Source organism: Labeo rohita, chromosome 23 (genome assembly GCF_022985175.1).
Source record: "Labeo rohita strain BAU-BD-2019 chromosome 23, IGBB_LRoh.1.0, whole genome shotgun sequence".
In the NCBI taxonomy this organism is placed as follows: domain Eukaryota; kingdom Metazoa; phylum Chordata; class Actinopteri; order Cypriniformes; family Cyprinidae; genus Labeo; species Labeo rohita.
This window is the reverse complement of record NC_066891.1, coordinates 5,541,331-5,555,941: the sequence shown is the minus strand read 5'-3', so window position 1 is coordinate 5,555,941 and position 14,611 is coordinate 5,541,331. Positions and strand designations below refer to the sequence as shown.

Below are 14,611 nucleotides of genomic sequence, written 5' to 3'. Positions count from 1 at the left end.
TCTAATTTTTATTAATAAATAAATGTAATAAAATATATTTTATCTATCCAAATGGGCTTTTATTTTGAAAACACGTTTCCTGTTCGTAAAAGGAATTCAACAGAGTTGACGTGTTTGACGTTGACTAGTACAGGAAGTTGTTTTACTTTGTTGACAGCTTTCCTTAATCGATTACCTCACCAGTTTTGCTTTTTTGTCATCGATATTATAAAGTAAATATGTAATATATCTCAACATTGTTCTAATTGGACTGTTCTTCATCAGGCTCGGTAAGGGCAGCGGTGTAGTTTGAGTGTGTTTGTGGCGGTGACTAAGTGAACTCAAGCCGGTGGAGATGTCGTGCTCGCTGGAGAAGGTGCTGGGCGACGCGCGGACGTTGCTGGAGCGGCTGAAAGAGCACGACACGGCCGCGGAGAGTCTCATCGAGCAGTCGGGCGTCCTCAGCCAGAAGATCCACAGCATGAAGGAGGTCGGAAACACTCTTCCTGACAAGGCATGATATGAAATCTCTTACTGACCACCTACAGAGCACACTTATGACCTCTAAGATCATGCACGGGACAGATTACAGTTGTGTGCATGTGTTATTGCATGTACATTGTGTTTTTGTTTTTGCACAGCATGTGCTTTAGTGGGTAACATCTGAACTGATGAACCAGTGGTTATTTCTCGGATGGGTAGTTTCATAAACGTCACTGTTTTGCCCTTCATCAAGACACTACACTGCAAAAACATCGTTTTACTCAGTATTTTTGCCTTGTTTTCCAGTACAAATATGTAAATATTCACATGTCAGAATACATTTACTTGAAAAGGGAAATAAAAGATCAAGTTTATGCATAAAACAATACAAATTATCTGTAAACAAAAACAATAAACTTAATTCAAAGGGAAAATGAGGTCATTTTTCTTAGTCCATTTATTATTATTACCATTTTTTTTTTTTTTTTTTTTTTTGTAATATTAACACAATTTTGATAACTTTTTAAACAAGACTTCTGTTCTTCTTAAGTCTTATGTTATTTTTTTCTCATTTAAGTCTATCTTGATTTTTTTTGTAATGGGAAAACAAGACAAAAATCATAAGTTTAAATTTTTTTTTTTTTGCCTATAAATCTAAAGGGTCTGATGAAAGCTTATGGATGAAAGCTTGGAATACCGTGCAATATTTAAAAATATTATTATTTTATTTTATTTTTTATTTATTTTTTGCGTGTTATTGCCAATATCTAATATGGTGCCTGATATTATAAATCAGTCTAAAAATACAAACACGATAATGTGCAATATTGATGGTTGAATTTTGTGAAAAATGTTTGTTATTGCATTTTGTTGCATTTCGGACTGAATTAATTTTATAATAATAATAAATTTTTAAATTAAAAAAAAAAAAAGTTTCAAATATAATAATTGGTTAATATGTTGTTTATTTACATAAATAATCTGATTTAAAAACGTCAATTATTATTCTTGACTTGTGTATATGTATATACACTGCCAGTCAAAAGTTTTTGAATAGTACGATTTTTAATGTTTTTTTAAAGAAATCTCTTCTGCTCACCAAACCTGCATTTATTTGATTCAAAGTACAGCAAAAACAGTACAAAACTATTTAAAATACAATTACTATTTAAAATAACTGCTTTCTGTTTATATATATTTTAAAATGTCATTTATTCCTGTGATTTCAAAGCTGAATTTTTAGCATCATTACTGCAGTCACATGGACATCCTTAAGAAATCATTCTAATATTCTGATTTGCTGCTCAAAAAACATTTATTATTATTATTATGTTGAAAACAGCTGAGTAGAACTTTTTAGGCTTCTTTGATGAATAGAAAGTTAAGAAAAACAGCCTTTATCTGAAATAGAAATCTTTTGTAACATTATAAATCTCTTTATCACCACTTTTGATAAATTTAAAAGTATTAATTTCTATCATTTCTTTTCCATAAATAAATAATTGTACTGACTCCATACTTTTGAATGGTGTAGTGTTATAATGTTACAAAAGCTTTTTTTTTTTCAGATAAATGCTGATCTTCGGACCTTTCTATTTTATCAAAATCGTGAAAAAAATGTACTCAACTGTTTTAATAATAATAATAAAATGTTTCAAGAACAGCAAATCAGCATATTAGAATGATTTCTGAAGGATCATGTGACATTGAAGACTGGAGTAATGATGCTGAAAATGTAGCTTTGATCACAGGAATAAATTATATTTTAAAATATATTCAAATAGAAAGCAGTTATTTTAAAAAGTACAAAAAAATTCACAATATTACTGCTTTTGCTGGATTTTGGATCAAATAAATGCAGGCTTGGTGAGCAGAAGAGACTTACATTATATTACAAATATAATGTTACAAATCTTTTGACTGGTAGTGTACATGTAAAGTTAGACACATAACATGCAGCCTGAATTTACTGATTTAGTCTAGTGATTAGTGTTTAGTGATTTTATTGCAGCTCTAGAACTCTGTATATGGTGCATCTAAATGAAGAATAACCATTGTCTGTTTTTCTTGTGTTTAGTACACAGAGGAAAGCACAGAGTATCAGGAGCTGTCCAGATACAAACCTCACGTCCTGCTGACCCAGGAGAACACCCAAATCAAAGACCTCCAGCATGAGAACAGAGGCAAGACGGCACAAGCTTCTTCAAAGTGTCTTGCATTTTTAAAGTGAATCCCTGATTCAACTCTTTGTGCTGTTCACAGAGCTCTGGCTCTCTCTGGAGGAGCACCAGTACGCTTTAGAGCTGATCATGGGCCGATACCGAAAACAGATGCTTCAGCTGATGATGGAAAAGAAAGAGCTGGATACCAAACCTGTGCTCAACCTTCACCAGGATCATGCCAAGGTGCCAAACCTTTGCTTTCTTAAAGGAATAGTTCACCCAAAAATTTGCTGAATTTGCTGAAAATGTACTCACTCTCAGACTATTCAAGATGTAGAAGATTTTATTTCTTCATGTGAGAAATTTAGCATCACATTACATCACTTGCTCACCAATGGAACCTGTGTTGTAAATGGGTGCCGTCAGAATGTTTCTTAAAAACACGCAGCTTTTCTTCTCACAAGATGTTAAATTATGTACTGGAGTGGTGTGGATTATTGTGATGTTTTTATCAGCTGTTTAGACTCTCATTCTGACGGCACCCATTCACTGCAGAGGATCCATTGGTGAGCAAGTGATGCAATGCTACATTTCATTTTCCTAAATTCGTTTTTGGACGAACTATTCCTTTAAAAGTTTGCATCTGTTTCTTTAAATAATTCTTACTGCATGTTCAAAATTCAGTCAGAATGAAACCTAAAATGGATCCAATGGATCCTCTGTCGTGAATGGGTGCCGTCAGAATGTTTCTTAAACACTCAGCTTTTCTTCTCACAAGATGTTAGTTGATGGACTGGAGTGGTGTGAATTACTTTTGGATTATTGTGATGTTTGTATCAGCTGTCTGGACTCTCATTCTGACGGCACCCATTCACTGCTGAGGATCTGCATTCTGACTGAATTTTGAACATGCAATCAGAATAATTTAAAGAAACAGATGCAAACTTTTAAAGGAGTAGTTCGTCCAGAAATGAATTTATGAGAACAGATTTGGAGAAATGTAGCATTGCATCACTTGCTCACCAATGGATCCTCTGCAGTGAATGGGTGCCGTCAGAATGAGAGTCTAAACAGCTGATAAAAACATCACAATAATCCACACCACTCCAGTACATAATTTAACGTCTTGTGAGAAGAAAAGCTGCGTGTTTTTAAGAAACGTTCTGACGGCACCCATTCACTGCAGAGGATCTATTGGTGGGCAAGTGATGCAATGCTACATTTCTCCAAATCTGTTCTTATAAATTCATATTTGGATGAACTATTCCTTTAAAAGTTTGCATCTGTTTCTTTAAATTATTCCCATTGCTTGTTCAAAATTCAGTCAGAATGAACCCTAAAATGGATCCTCTGTCATGAATGGGTGCCGTCAGAATGTTTCTTAAAAACACGCAGCTTTTCTTCTCACAAGATATTAATTGATGTACTGGAGTTGTGTGAATTATTGTGATGTTTGTATCAGCTGTTTGGACTCTCATTCTGACGGCACCCATTCACTGCAGAGGATCTGTTGGTGGGCAAGTGATGCAATGCTACATTTCTCCAAATCTGTTCTTATAAATTCATATTTGGGTGAACTATTCCTTTAAAAGTTTGCATCTGTTTCTTTAAATTACTCCGATTGCATGTTCAAAATTCAGTCAGAATGAAACCTAAAATAGGGCTTTTTTTTCAGGAGGTTCAAAGCCAGTTGGAACGGATCTGTGAAATGGGTCAAGTAATGCGTCAAGCTGTGCAGATGGATGACAAGCGCTACTGCTCTGTGAAAGAACGACTGGCACAGCTTGAAGTAAAGGCTTTGTTTTAATTCACCATCTTAGAGTGTATGCTTTTGCATGTTCATGTAACACGTTTTTTGTTTATGCAGATTGAAAACAAGGAGCTCAGGGGTTTGCTGTCCATCAGCAACACCTCAGTGAGGCCACAGAGAGAGGAGACCAACCCAGCAGCCAAGAGTCCTGAGAAACACGAGTCGTCATAGAGGAAATGTTTGTATATTTGTATGTCAGGTGACCTGGTGTCCACTGGCATATCTGTATTGGGTTCCTCTAGTGTTGAATTAAACTGTCCTGGCAGTGGTTTAGCTTCCTGCTGCCCGATGATGCACTTTCTGATGTTTATTATTATTAATGATGCTAATGTTTTTGTTCAGGAAAGACGTATCACCTCTTAATAACTTCAGTTCTGGCTCGATTTTGCTTAAAATTAGTTTTTTTTGTCTTAAATTGATTTAGCCTTAGCAGGATTATAGGTCTTTTTAGGTCATGTGATTAAATTGTGTTTGGACTACATTGTATATGGAAACAGATTATTAACAGACCTGTTAACTAACCTCAGCATAAGATAGTGGTATCATTAAGAAAGTTGTATTTATCAGCAGTATTGCATCTTTAAACAGTTTGATGTGATTATCTTGTACGTCGTGTAACATGTAGAGCACACCCGAGTATCCTCTTAAAATGGCCTCTCAACATTTGCCAGTCTTTTTATTGTAAATTGTTGTATTTTCATCTCAGGAAAACAATCATATGTACCGCAGTTGTTATTTTGTATAACTCAGTATGTAAAATAAAATAGAAATATTCAAGTTTAAACGTGCAGTGAGTTTTATATTCATTTATAGGGTTGATGTTGATGTGCTGAATAATAATGAAGTTTGATAATGTATTAATATTTTGAAGTTTTCTAGAATCTAGAAACCATCATATAGTGTGACAATTTCACAAAATTTGTAAATAATATATTTATATTATATTTTTATATTATATGTAAAAAAATATATACACATTAAGCTTTTGATCATGTTTAATAATTTATATATTAATTTACATTTAATTAAATCTGTTTAAATAAATCTAATTTAAATTTATTTAGTTTGTACAAATTTACTACTATTTAATTTCTGCATTTTATTTCGGTTTAGTTTTTGAAAGCCCATACAACATTTATAACTTTTGTGATGCATAACATTTGATATTTATTATTTTTTAAATAACATTAATTAAAATGGCTGATTATTACTCTGTAATTGATATGCATTGATGTCATTGTATTTTTGAGTAATGGCACATTTCCATTAAACATTTTTTTTTTCTCCATAAAATCATTTAATTTTAAAATTGTATTAACTTTTGTTTTTTGTGTGTGTGTTTTTAATTGGGTTTTTTATGTATTTAAAGTTTATTTTTATTTAATATTTTTAATTTAAAATATGTCTATATACCTTTCATTATGTTTTAGTTCGTTTTAGTACTTCAGTTTAGACAAAAAATAGAAATGTTGCCTTAGCAAGTAGCTGAAATAAAATAATTGTATTATTATTTAATATAATATTAATAATAAATATCAATATTAATTAATATTAATAACAATAATATTAATATTTATTATTAAGCATTTTTATTTATTATTACTTATAAATTTCAGTATTTCATTTGTAACTTTTAAGATACTCGAAATTATATTAAAATGATATTATTTGTAAATAATGTTAATTAAAATGGATAACTGTTCATATATAATTAATATGCATGGAATTTGTTGTATTATTGTTAAATGCAAAATTTCCATTAAATAAAAATATGATATAATATCAATTCATATTTTGTATCTGGGCATCAATCATATTTGTTAATATTTTTAATTAGATTTAATTTTTATATTTTGTATTTTTTTATTTTAATTTAAAACTTTGTGTTAAGTCATTTTTATTAGTTTATTTTAAAATAAGTCTATATAGTATTTATTTATTTATTTATTGGTACTTAAGCTTTAGACAAAAATAGAAATGTTGCCTTGGCAAACAGCTGAAATTAAATAATTTTAATTACATTTAATTTAAGTATGTAACTTGTAAGATACTTGAAATTAAAGTGATATTTAATGTTGTTAATAATGCAAAAAAATCAAAATATTGAGAAAATTGCTTTTAAAGTTGTCCAAACGAAGTTCCTAACAGTGTATATTACTAATACAAAATTAAGTTTCATATATTTACAGTAAGAATTTTACAAAATATCTTCATGGAACATGATCTTTACTTAATTTCCTAATGATTTTTGCCATAAAAGAAAAATCAATAATTTTGACCCATACAATGTATTTTTGGCTATTGCTACAAATATACCCCAGCGACTTAAGACTGGTTTTGTGGTCCAGGGTCACACACACACACACACACACACACATATATATATATATATTAATAATCAGCTTTAATGCAAAATTTAATTAACTAAAAATATGATGTTATGTCACGTCATATATTTTGTGTTATACTAACAAACTTTGTATTATTTCTCCGCCTGTCCAGCTGGTGGCGCCATCACGCAACGCGTACACACTCCTCCACTGCCGGTGAAGGAAAGTATGACAGCGTACTACAGCCTTCAACCCAAAGTCATCCACACCACCGCTGCCGTCCGCTGTTATCATGTCTGAGAAAGAGCTCGGCCAAAAGTGGGACCGCTGCCTTGCAGACTCGGCTATTAAGTTTGGTAAGAATTCATCTGATTCAATGATCTGCTTTAGTTGGCGGCATGTTTCATGTCCGTGTAGGACACTCGGGTCACTGATAAGACGCTCACACGTTGGGTTTGGCTCAAATCTCCCTACCTAGACGCCTACTAGGACGCCTGTAGCTGTTGTTTTGAAAGCTCACTAGGCTTTGAGAACTAGTATGTTTGTGTTTTATTAAAAAAATGAGATAGTTACAGTGGGATAGTATGTTAAATCTACATTGTGTGGAGCATTTTAGACTGTTTTTCTCTCATGTACCATGCTATGCTTTAAATGTATACTTTTTCCATGGAATATCAAAGTAACAATCAGTATGTGATTTGGGCATGCTGGGTAATTTTGTGATATATTGTTTTTTTTTCTTGTAGGTACCGGTCTGGGTCTAGGAATTGTGTTCTCTGTTGTTTTCTTCAAGCGTAAGTATCTTATATTATACCTTGTGTAAACCAGATTTATTAGAATGTGTCTTTATCCATACTAATATCATTTTTTGATTGTGCAGGCCGGACGTGGCCCATTGTGTTTGGTTCCGGACTGGGTCTCGGCATGGCTTATTCCAACTGCCAGAATGACTTGAGATCACATTATGCCCTGCACAGTAAAGTTGCTAAGGTTTGTGTGTTTTGATTATTGATATCACATGTTGTTTTGGTCAGATCTCACCTATATATTTGTGTGTGTCGCAGAAATATCTGTTTGCATTTGGGGGAAAAAACCTACAATACCAACACAGTAAATTTTGTTAAATAATTATAAAATTATTAAAAATTAAAAGAAAATGTAAATATAAAAGCTAATTCAAACTTTTAAAATAATTTAATTCAGAATAAAAAAAAATTACAATACCATCTTAATGATACTCAAACATGTTATGAATCTATACATGTTATAAATTGGGCTCATTAAAAATGCATAGAATCATGTGAATGTATTACTGATTTTTTTTTTTTTTTTTTAAATTACTTACGTAATTGTACTTACGTAATAAATTACTTACTTATGTAAGTTTTACTTAAGTAAAACTTACATACAAAAACTCTTATGTTAGAGTATCATTAAGATGGCAGTAATTTTTTAATTAATTTTGAAAAAGTTTTTAAAATTAGCTTTATATTTACATTTTCTGTTTTGTTTTTAATTTTAAATAGTTTTAATTTTTAATAATTCAATAACTATTTAACAATTCAACTTTTTAAATACATTTAAATAGAATGTAACAAGAATTTCAATTTAATTACAATTAGTCCATCTGTCATCTCAAGACAAAGATTTGTAATTTGGGTAACACTTTACAATAAGGTTCATTACTAGTTAACAGTTAACTACATTAGTTAACATAAACTAAGAATGAACAATACTTCTACAGCATTTATTAATCTTAGTTAATGTTAATTTCAGCATTTACTAATGCATTATTAAAATCACAATTTGTGTTTGTTAACATTAGTTAATGCACTTAACTAACATTAACAAACAATGAACAACTGTATTTTATTAATTAACGAAGAAAGCTTAATAAATAGTGTAATAAAAGTATTGTTCATTGTTCATTCATGTTAATACATTCATATTAACAAATGACATTGCAAAATAATATATATATATATATATATATATATATATATTTTAAAAAAAAGTATAAATATTATATATATATATATATATATATATATATATATAATTAATATTTATAATTTTTTTTGTTAATTTGTTAATTTATGTTAATGTTAATTTCAGCATTTACTAATGCATTATTAAAATCACAATTTGTTTGTTAACATTAGTTAATGCACTGTGAACTAACATGAGCTAACAATGAACAACTGTATTTTTATTAACTAACATTAATAAAGATTAATAAGTCGTGTAATAAAAGTATTGTTCATTGTTCATTCATGTTAGTTAATACATTAACTGATGTTAACAAATGACACCTTATTGTAAAATGTTACCAAAAATAATAATTTAAAAAGAAAAATTAATCTTTATTTCAAGTAATGAAAATAGTTATTTTATGGTTTTAGTTAATAATTATATCCCTGACAAAAAATGTAATGTGCCCATCTATATAAGGTTAATAATAAGTTTAATGCATTATTAAAATCAACAGTTGTATATGTTAACATTAGTTAATGCATTGTGAACTAACAAGAAAACTGAACGACTGTATTTTTATTAACAAAGATTAATAAATAGTGTAATAAATGTATTGTTTGTTGTTTGTTCATGTTAGTTAATACATTAATGTTAACAAATGACACTGTAAAGTGTTATCAATAATAATTAAAAAAATATATTTTAGTTAATGTTTAATTTTAAATAATGAAAATAGTTTTATGCTTTTAGTTGTTAATTATATCCCTGACAAAAATGTACTTTGCCCATCTATATAGTAATTTGTTATATTAATTTGTTGTATTGTTTGGTAGATTGTGAGTCTTTTGGTTTTGCATGTAAATATTATTACAAAGGTCCAAGAATTGTGTTAATGCACAGATAAAATCAAATCATTCTAATAAATTATAAATTCACTGGATATAACATGCATTATTCAGTCAATTGGAATATGATCATGTAACCTATTCAGATTATATCAGAAAAATATTTGAGATGTTTTTAGATGTTATGCATGTATATTCATGGAATCTTTGACTCGAGACATTTAAAGATCACTTTAAGCGTTTCGAATCCTGACCTGCTTTTTCCGGTCTCTTTCAGGAGCAGTAGAGTCACAGCAGTTATGGATTTTGTCATCTGCCTTGCTTTTCATATTCGAAGCCTGACACAATCAGACTGGTTTGTCAGACTGGTTGTCTTTCTTTCTCCACAACATCCATGTTCTTGTACAGGACAGTCTGTGTTTATTTAATAAAATATTAAAAAAGGAGATTCGAAGTTTGCTAAGGATGATTTGAATGTGATGATTTTTTTTTTGGTGATTTATAAAAAAAATGGCCCTACACTAACATGCGCTCCAAAAACCATAGGCTTTTATTATAACCCCAGTGATAACATCCCACGCTGTCATCTGGCTTTTGACCCAGGCCAGGTTGATATTTGGCAACCATCCCAAACTAGTGCAATTTGCTTAAAGCAAAACGTTTGCACAAACCTGCAGTGTGTCCAAAGCCGTGTTGGCATGGTGACAGTTCTCCAATGGTGAAGTACAAGCATACTTTTTTTTTTTTTTTTTTAATCTGGTGTGCTTATTCATAATTGCACTGTGTAATGTTGCTTTTTACGTAAAAGTACATATCTTGAAATAAGTTCTAATGCATGACCTTGTTCAGTAGTAGGGCTTCAGAAATGTTGGCTGTAATGATTATATAATTACAAATATTAAACTTATCTTTTGATTTGTCAAATGTATAGATGAAAATCTTTTCAGCTTTTTTCATCTTGGAATAAACTTCAGTTTCAAAACCCAGTTCTAATTCTCAGATTTATAATTGCCCACTCAAAAACACAATCATGATCAGTTTAAAAATAAACAAACATGCAATTGGACATCTACGTACAATGACTTCATTTCCACATCTCTCGGTTTACAAAAGCATGACCGAAAAGCATTTAAAAGAAAAGACTGTTGTGCACCTGCGTATTGAAAACATTGGTAAATGCATAGAGGAAAAAATGTGTTCACACATTACAATTACATTTTAATCATTTGGTAGCAATCTTACGTAATTTCATTTTTATATCTCAGACATTTACATAAGCCTTTTGTTAATTGCTTGCTTCAATTAACCCAGAATAATGACTGACTGTGAATGCGCATGAAGTCGCATTAAGAGCGCAATGCTCAGACACGCTTTATGCCCAGCGGCATAGCGCGGATCCCGCAGGCACCCTGAAGTGGACGATACAGGGATTAGGAGGGCGCAGGAAACAGCATAGACGCCAACACGGTTACCTCTAGTGCACTCGTCCTCTCCCTTTTACTCAATTAAAGAACACTGAGCTCATCAAAATGCATGGAAAGCACAGAAATCCACCTGAACGATAAGTTTGTTTTTTAATTCACTCATCTAAAAATATCTGTACGGTAGTCTTGCTCTTGTAGCGCTCGCTCTCTTTCTCTCACACTCTCTCGTACCGAAGCCCACCTCGCAGTTGCCCTCCCCCAAAGAGTGTCATCATGACACGTAGCTTTGAAATACTCTGACAGGCACAGAATTGCTCATACTGGTGCTAAGCATTGAAGAAGCCAGACTATTGACAAGGAAATGTGTCATTTTATTGCTTTGCTCATCTCACATTAACAAATGGACTGATGGCAGCTGAATATCCTTGCTCTGAGGCACAGAGAGCAAGCAAAATCACCAACCTTGCCAGGGGAGAGATGGAAAGGATTACTATAAACGGGACATCTTGATCTTTCTCGCCACCTGAGGTGACCCCGCAGATCAACTGCTTCGCATTCAGCTTCGCCCTCTCAATGCACTTGAAAAGTGCCGGATGCGTGTTCGCTTCATCGAGACCCCAGGAAGCGCACACGGTCCTATTCAACTCTCCGATGATGAGTGGCTCACCTATCCCTCGAGTAGAGGCAGCATCAGGTGCGGACGCCTGGAATGTTCACAGGAGCTTCAACGACAGCGGTACTATCGGTGACGGCTGGAGCATTAGTGGCAGCGGTCCCTGGCTTCTCGCAGGCATGCTGTCCCTCATAATTTTGGTGACAGCTTGTGGGAACATTTTGTTGATCGCCTTAGTGTTTGCACACCGCTCACTACGCTGCACCTCCAATTGCTTCCTGGTGTCCCTCTTCCTGTCTGACTTAATGGTGGCTTTGGTCGTGATGCCCCCTGCTATGCTTAACGTGCTGTGTGGGACCTGGGTGCTGGCGCCCGGATTCTGCCCCGTCTGGCTTTGCTTCGACGTGATGTGCTGTAGTGCTTCCATCCTCAACTTGTGTGTCATCAGTCTGGACCGCTACCTCCTCATCATCTCTCCATTGCGATACAAACAGCACATGACCCCGCCTCGTGCCTTGCTTCTGGTGGGCGGGGCTTGGGGGTTGGCAGCCCTCACTTCATTCCTGCCAATCAAGATGGACTGGCACAGCCTGGGTCGCACACAAGACCTTGCCGAGAATTATCCCGCCAACGGCACGGTCTCGCGGATGAGCTCCTTCTACCCTTCTTCGTACTTCCAGCTCTCCACGTCAGGGACGCCGTCCACGCAGTGCCGCCTGCGGGTGACTCTACCCTTCGCCCTCGTGGCGACCTTTCTCACCTTCTTCTTGCCCTCTACGGCCATCTGCTTCACCTACTGCCGGATCCTGTTGGCGGCCAGAAGACAGGCTCGACAGGTGGAGGCTCTTAGTCATCCTGCTTACCCACATCACTCACCCGGTGAACCATCTCGTCCTCCTTCTCCAGGGCATGCCGTCCAGGACGGAGACGACTACAGTCATCAGGAGCCACACTTGTTACGGCAAGCACCGGTGAGAAATCCTGGTGAATGTATTGCTTAGAGTGTACGCCAGGGATAGGCAACATCAGTCCTAGAGTGCGGATGTCTTCCAGAGTTTAGTTCACCTGTCTGAAGACCTTGATTAGCTTGTTCAGTTGTGTCTGATTAGGGTTGGAGCTAAACTCTGCAGGACCGAAGTTACGTATACCTGGTGTATGCATACGTCTCAACAAACTAGCCCACTTGAAGTGCATGCCTTCTCAAACTGTTTTGGCCTATTGTTCATTTACATAGCCACTTCTTATGCAAGTGAAGGCTGTGTCATTACTGACACAATGCTGCATGTTGAGAACATCTAAAGAATTCCCCGCACCTTAACCAACACAAAAGGATAGGTGAAAGAGATGTAGCGGAAAAGGAAAATTCAATTTTAAGAACTCGAACAAAGTAATGAGAGACGAGATGAGATGAGGTGTCGGAGTGCCAATAAGGCATTCGAAGATGAGGGAGGGTAAGACTATTCAAGGGAATAGTAAAGACCTTGCGAGGCACTGTCACTTTCAAGAGCTTTCATCTGAGAGAGGGAAAGGCATAAATAATTACCCCAGGCCAAGGTAACATTACAACCTGTCTCTCAGCAGCCGAATCGCTGTGAAATCTCGATGAATATATTCTTTTCTCTTTCTCTCAGTTGTCGGTGAACAGCGAGCGCAGACTGGCTCACAGGCAAAGGAAGAGAGCTCTGAAAGCCAGTCTTACCCTGGGAGTGCTCCTGGGTCTCTTCTTCAGTGCCTGGCTTCCCTTTTTTATCACCAATATGGCACAGGTGAGTCCACAAAACAACCTCATTAGCGTTCATTCCTGTTGAATCTAACCTTGACCTTAGTGGCAAATTAACTGCAGTATGACAAACCGAGAAAGATTCCTATTTAATCGAGCAATTATTCCTTATCCTGCTCTCGAGCTTTCAACGATCCCGTCCCCCATCTGTGTCCCTCACTTTGCTCAGATCTCGAGCTTCTGGGCAAGCCTGTCTCTAGCCCTTCTTCACACACAATATGGTGTGTGAATAGCACTCCATCTCTGTCTCCTACTCTCCCCTTCTCCATCCCTGGCATCCCAACATCCACTTCCGAGGAACTAGACATGCTTGACCTTTTCGAGTCTTAGCTACATTATGTATTGGCTTTGTGATCTAAGACCTTTTCTTCTATACATCCAGGCGGTGTGCGAGTGCGTGCCACCCTCCTTCTTCGATGCCATCACCTGGCTGGGCTACTGTAACAGCACCATGAACCCAATTATATACCCCATGTTCATGAGGGATTTCAAGAGGGCTTTGGCACGGCTTCTACCCTGCTGTTCTTCCTCTCAAGCCCCTCGTAGGCCATCGCTGCCACTTTCCCTTTCTCTACGCAACTCAGGGGAGCCACAACTGCCCACCGAACCCCCCTCCCTCGTGTCCGACCCGCCTCAGCTACCAGCGACGGCTACGGACGCCGTTAACCTTCTTGACGCGGAGCACGCCGGGATCGACCTGCCTCTGCTGCTGCCCAACCAGGTCGATACATTAGACGATTGATACGCCAAGATGTGAGACTTATAATTAGAGGTTCATAAAAAGAAAAGTGTTGAAACATACCGTGGCACAAAAAAAAAAAAAAAAATCAATGGGATAAGTGTTAATGGGATAGTCATGCCTAAACTGGAAGGCTGCATCCGTCCTCAAATCAGATCACGGAGATTGTACATTTAGAACGGACTCGACACGCATCCTGCTTCATTCATTACCATAACAACCAAAACAACAGATGGATAAAGCAGACGAGAGCGAAAGAAATCTCACTAATACCTCACACAATGTCAAGTGGGTTGTCTGTGGAGCTGTAATTCACATCTTAATTAAACAGCAAACCCCTTCTAATGAAAGGGGCAATGCTATACACAAAACACTGACAGTTTTCACATATCAAATTATATTTAGCAGTGGTTAAAAATCTATACTAATTAGAGATGATATCCAGAAATAACTTAATGAGGTTATTAGACAA

The 14,611-nt window shown here is 35.1% G+C and overlaps 3 protein-coding genes across 4 annotated transcripts; all 3 read left to right on the top strand.

Moving 5' to 3' along the window:
* Positions 1–108: 108 nt before the first annotated feature.
* Positions 109–5,218, top strand: sike1 (suppressor of IKBKE 1). Of its 2 annotated transcripts, none has more exons than XM_051097434.1 (5): positions 109–469; positions 2,540–2,645; positions 2,725–2,867; positions 4,300–4,413; positions 4,492–5,218. In XM_051097434.1, exons 1-5 carry the CDS (start codon positions 335–337, stop codon positions 4,603–4,605), a joined length of 612 nt encoding a protein of 203 aa, XP_050953391.1. In that variant the 5' UTR covers positions 109–334; the 3' UTR covers positions 4,606–5,218. The 2 variants fall into 2 exon arrangements, with proteins under 2 accessions (XP_050953391.1, XP_050953390.1); XM_051097433.1 differs by having other exon boundaries at positions 111–493.
* Positions 5,219–6,956: 1,738 nt separating this feature from the next.
* Positions 6,957–10,511, top strand: micos10 (mitochondrial contact site and cristae organizing system subunit 10). Its single transcript, XM_051096357.1, has 4 exons — positions 6,957–7,120; positions 7,511–7,558; positions 7,645–7,754; positions 9,861–10,511. Exons 1-4 carry the CDS (start codon positions 7,057–7,059, stop codon positions 9,867–9,869), a joined length of 231 nt encoding a protein of 76 aa, XP_050952314.1. The 5' UTR covers positions 6,957–7,056; the 3' UTR covers positions 9,870–10,511.
* Positions 10,512–11,460: 949 nt separating this feature from the next.
* On the top strand, positions 11,461–14,227 carry htr6 (5-hydroxytryptamine (serotonin) receptor 6). The gene is made up of 3 exons (XM_051096356.1): positions 11,461–12,591; positions 13,252–13,386; positions 13,783–14,227. Exons 1-3 carry the CDS (start codon positions 11,581–11,583, stop codon positions 14,140–14,142), a joined length of 1,506 nt encoding a protein of 501 aa, XP_050952313.1. The 5' UTR covers positions 11,461–11,580; the 3' UTR covers positions 14,143–14,227.
* Positions 14,228–14,611: the final 384 nt, after the last annotated feature.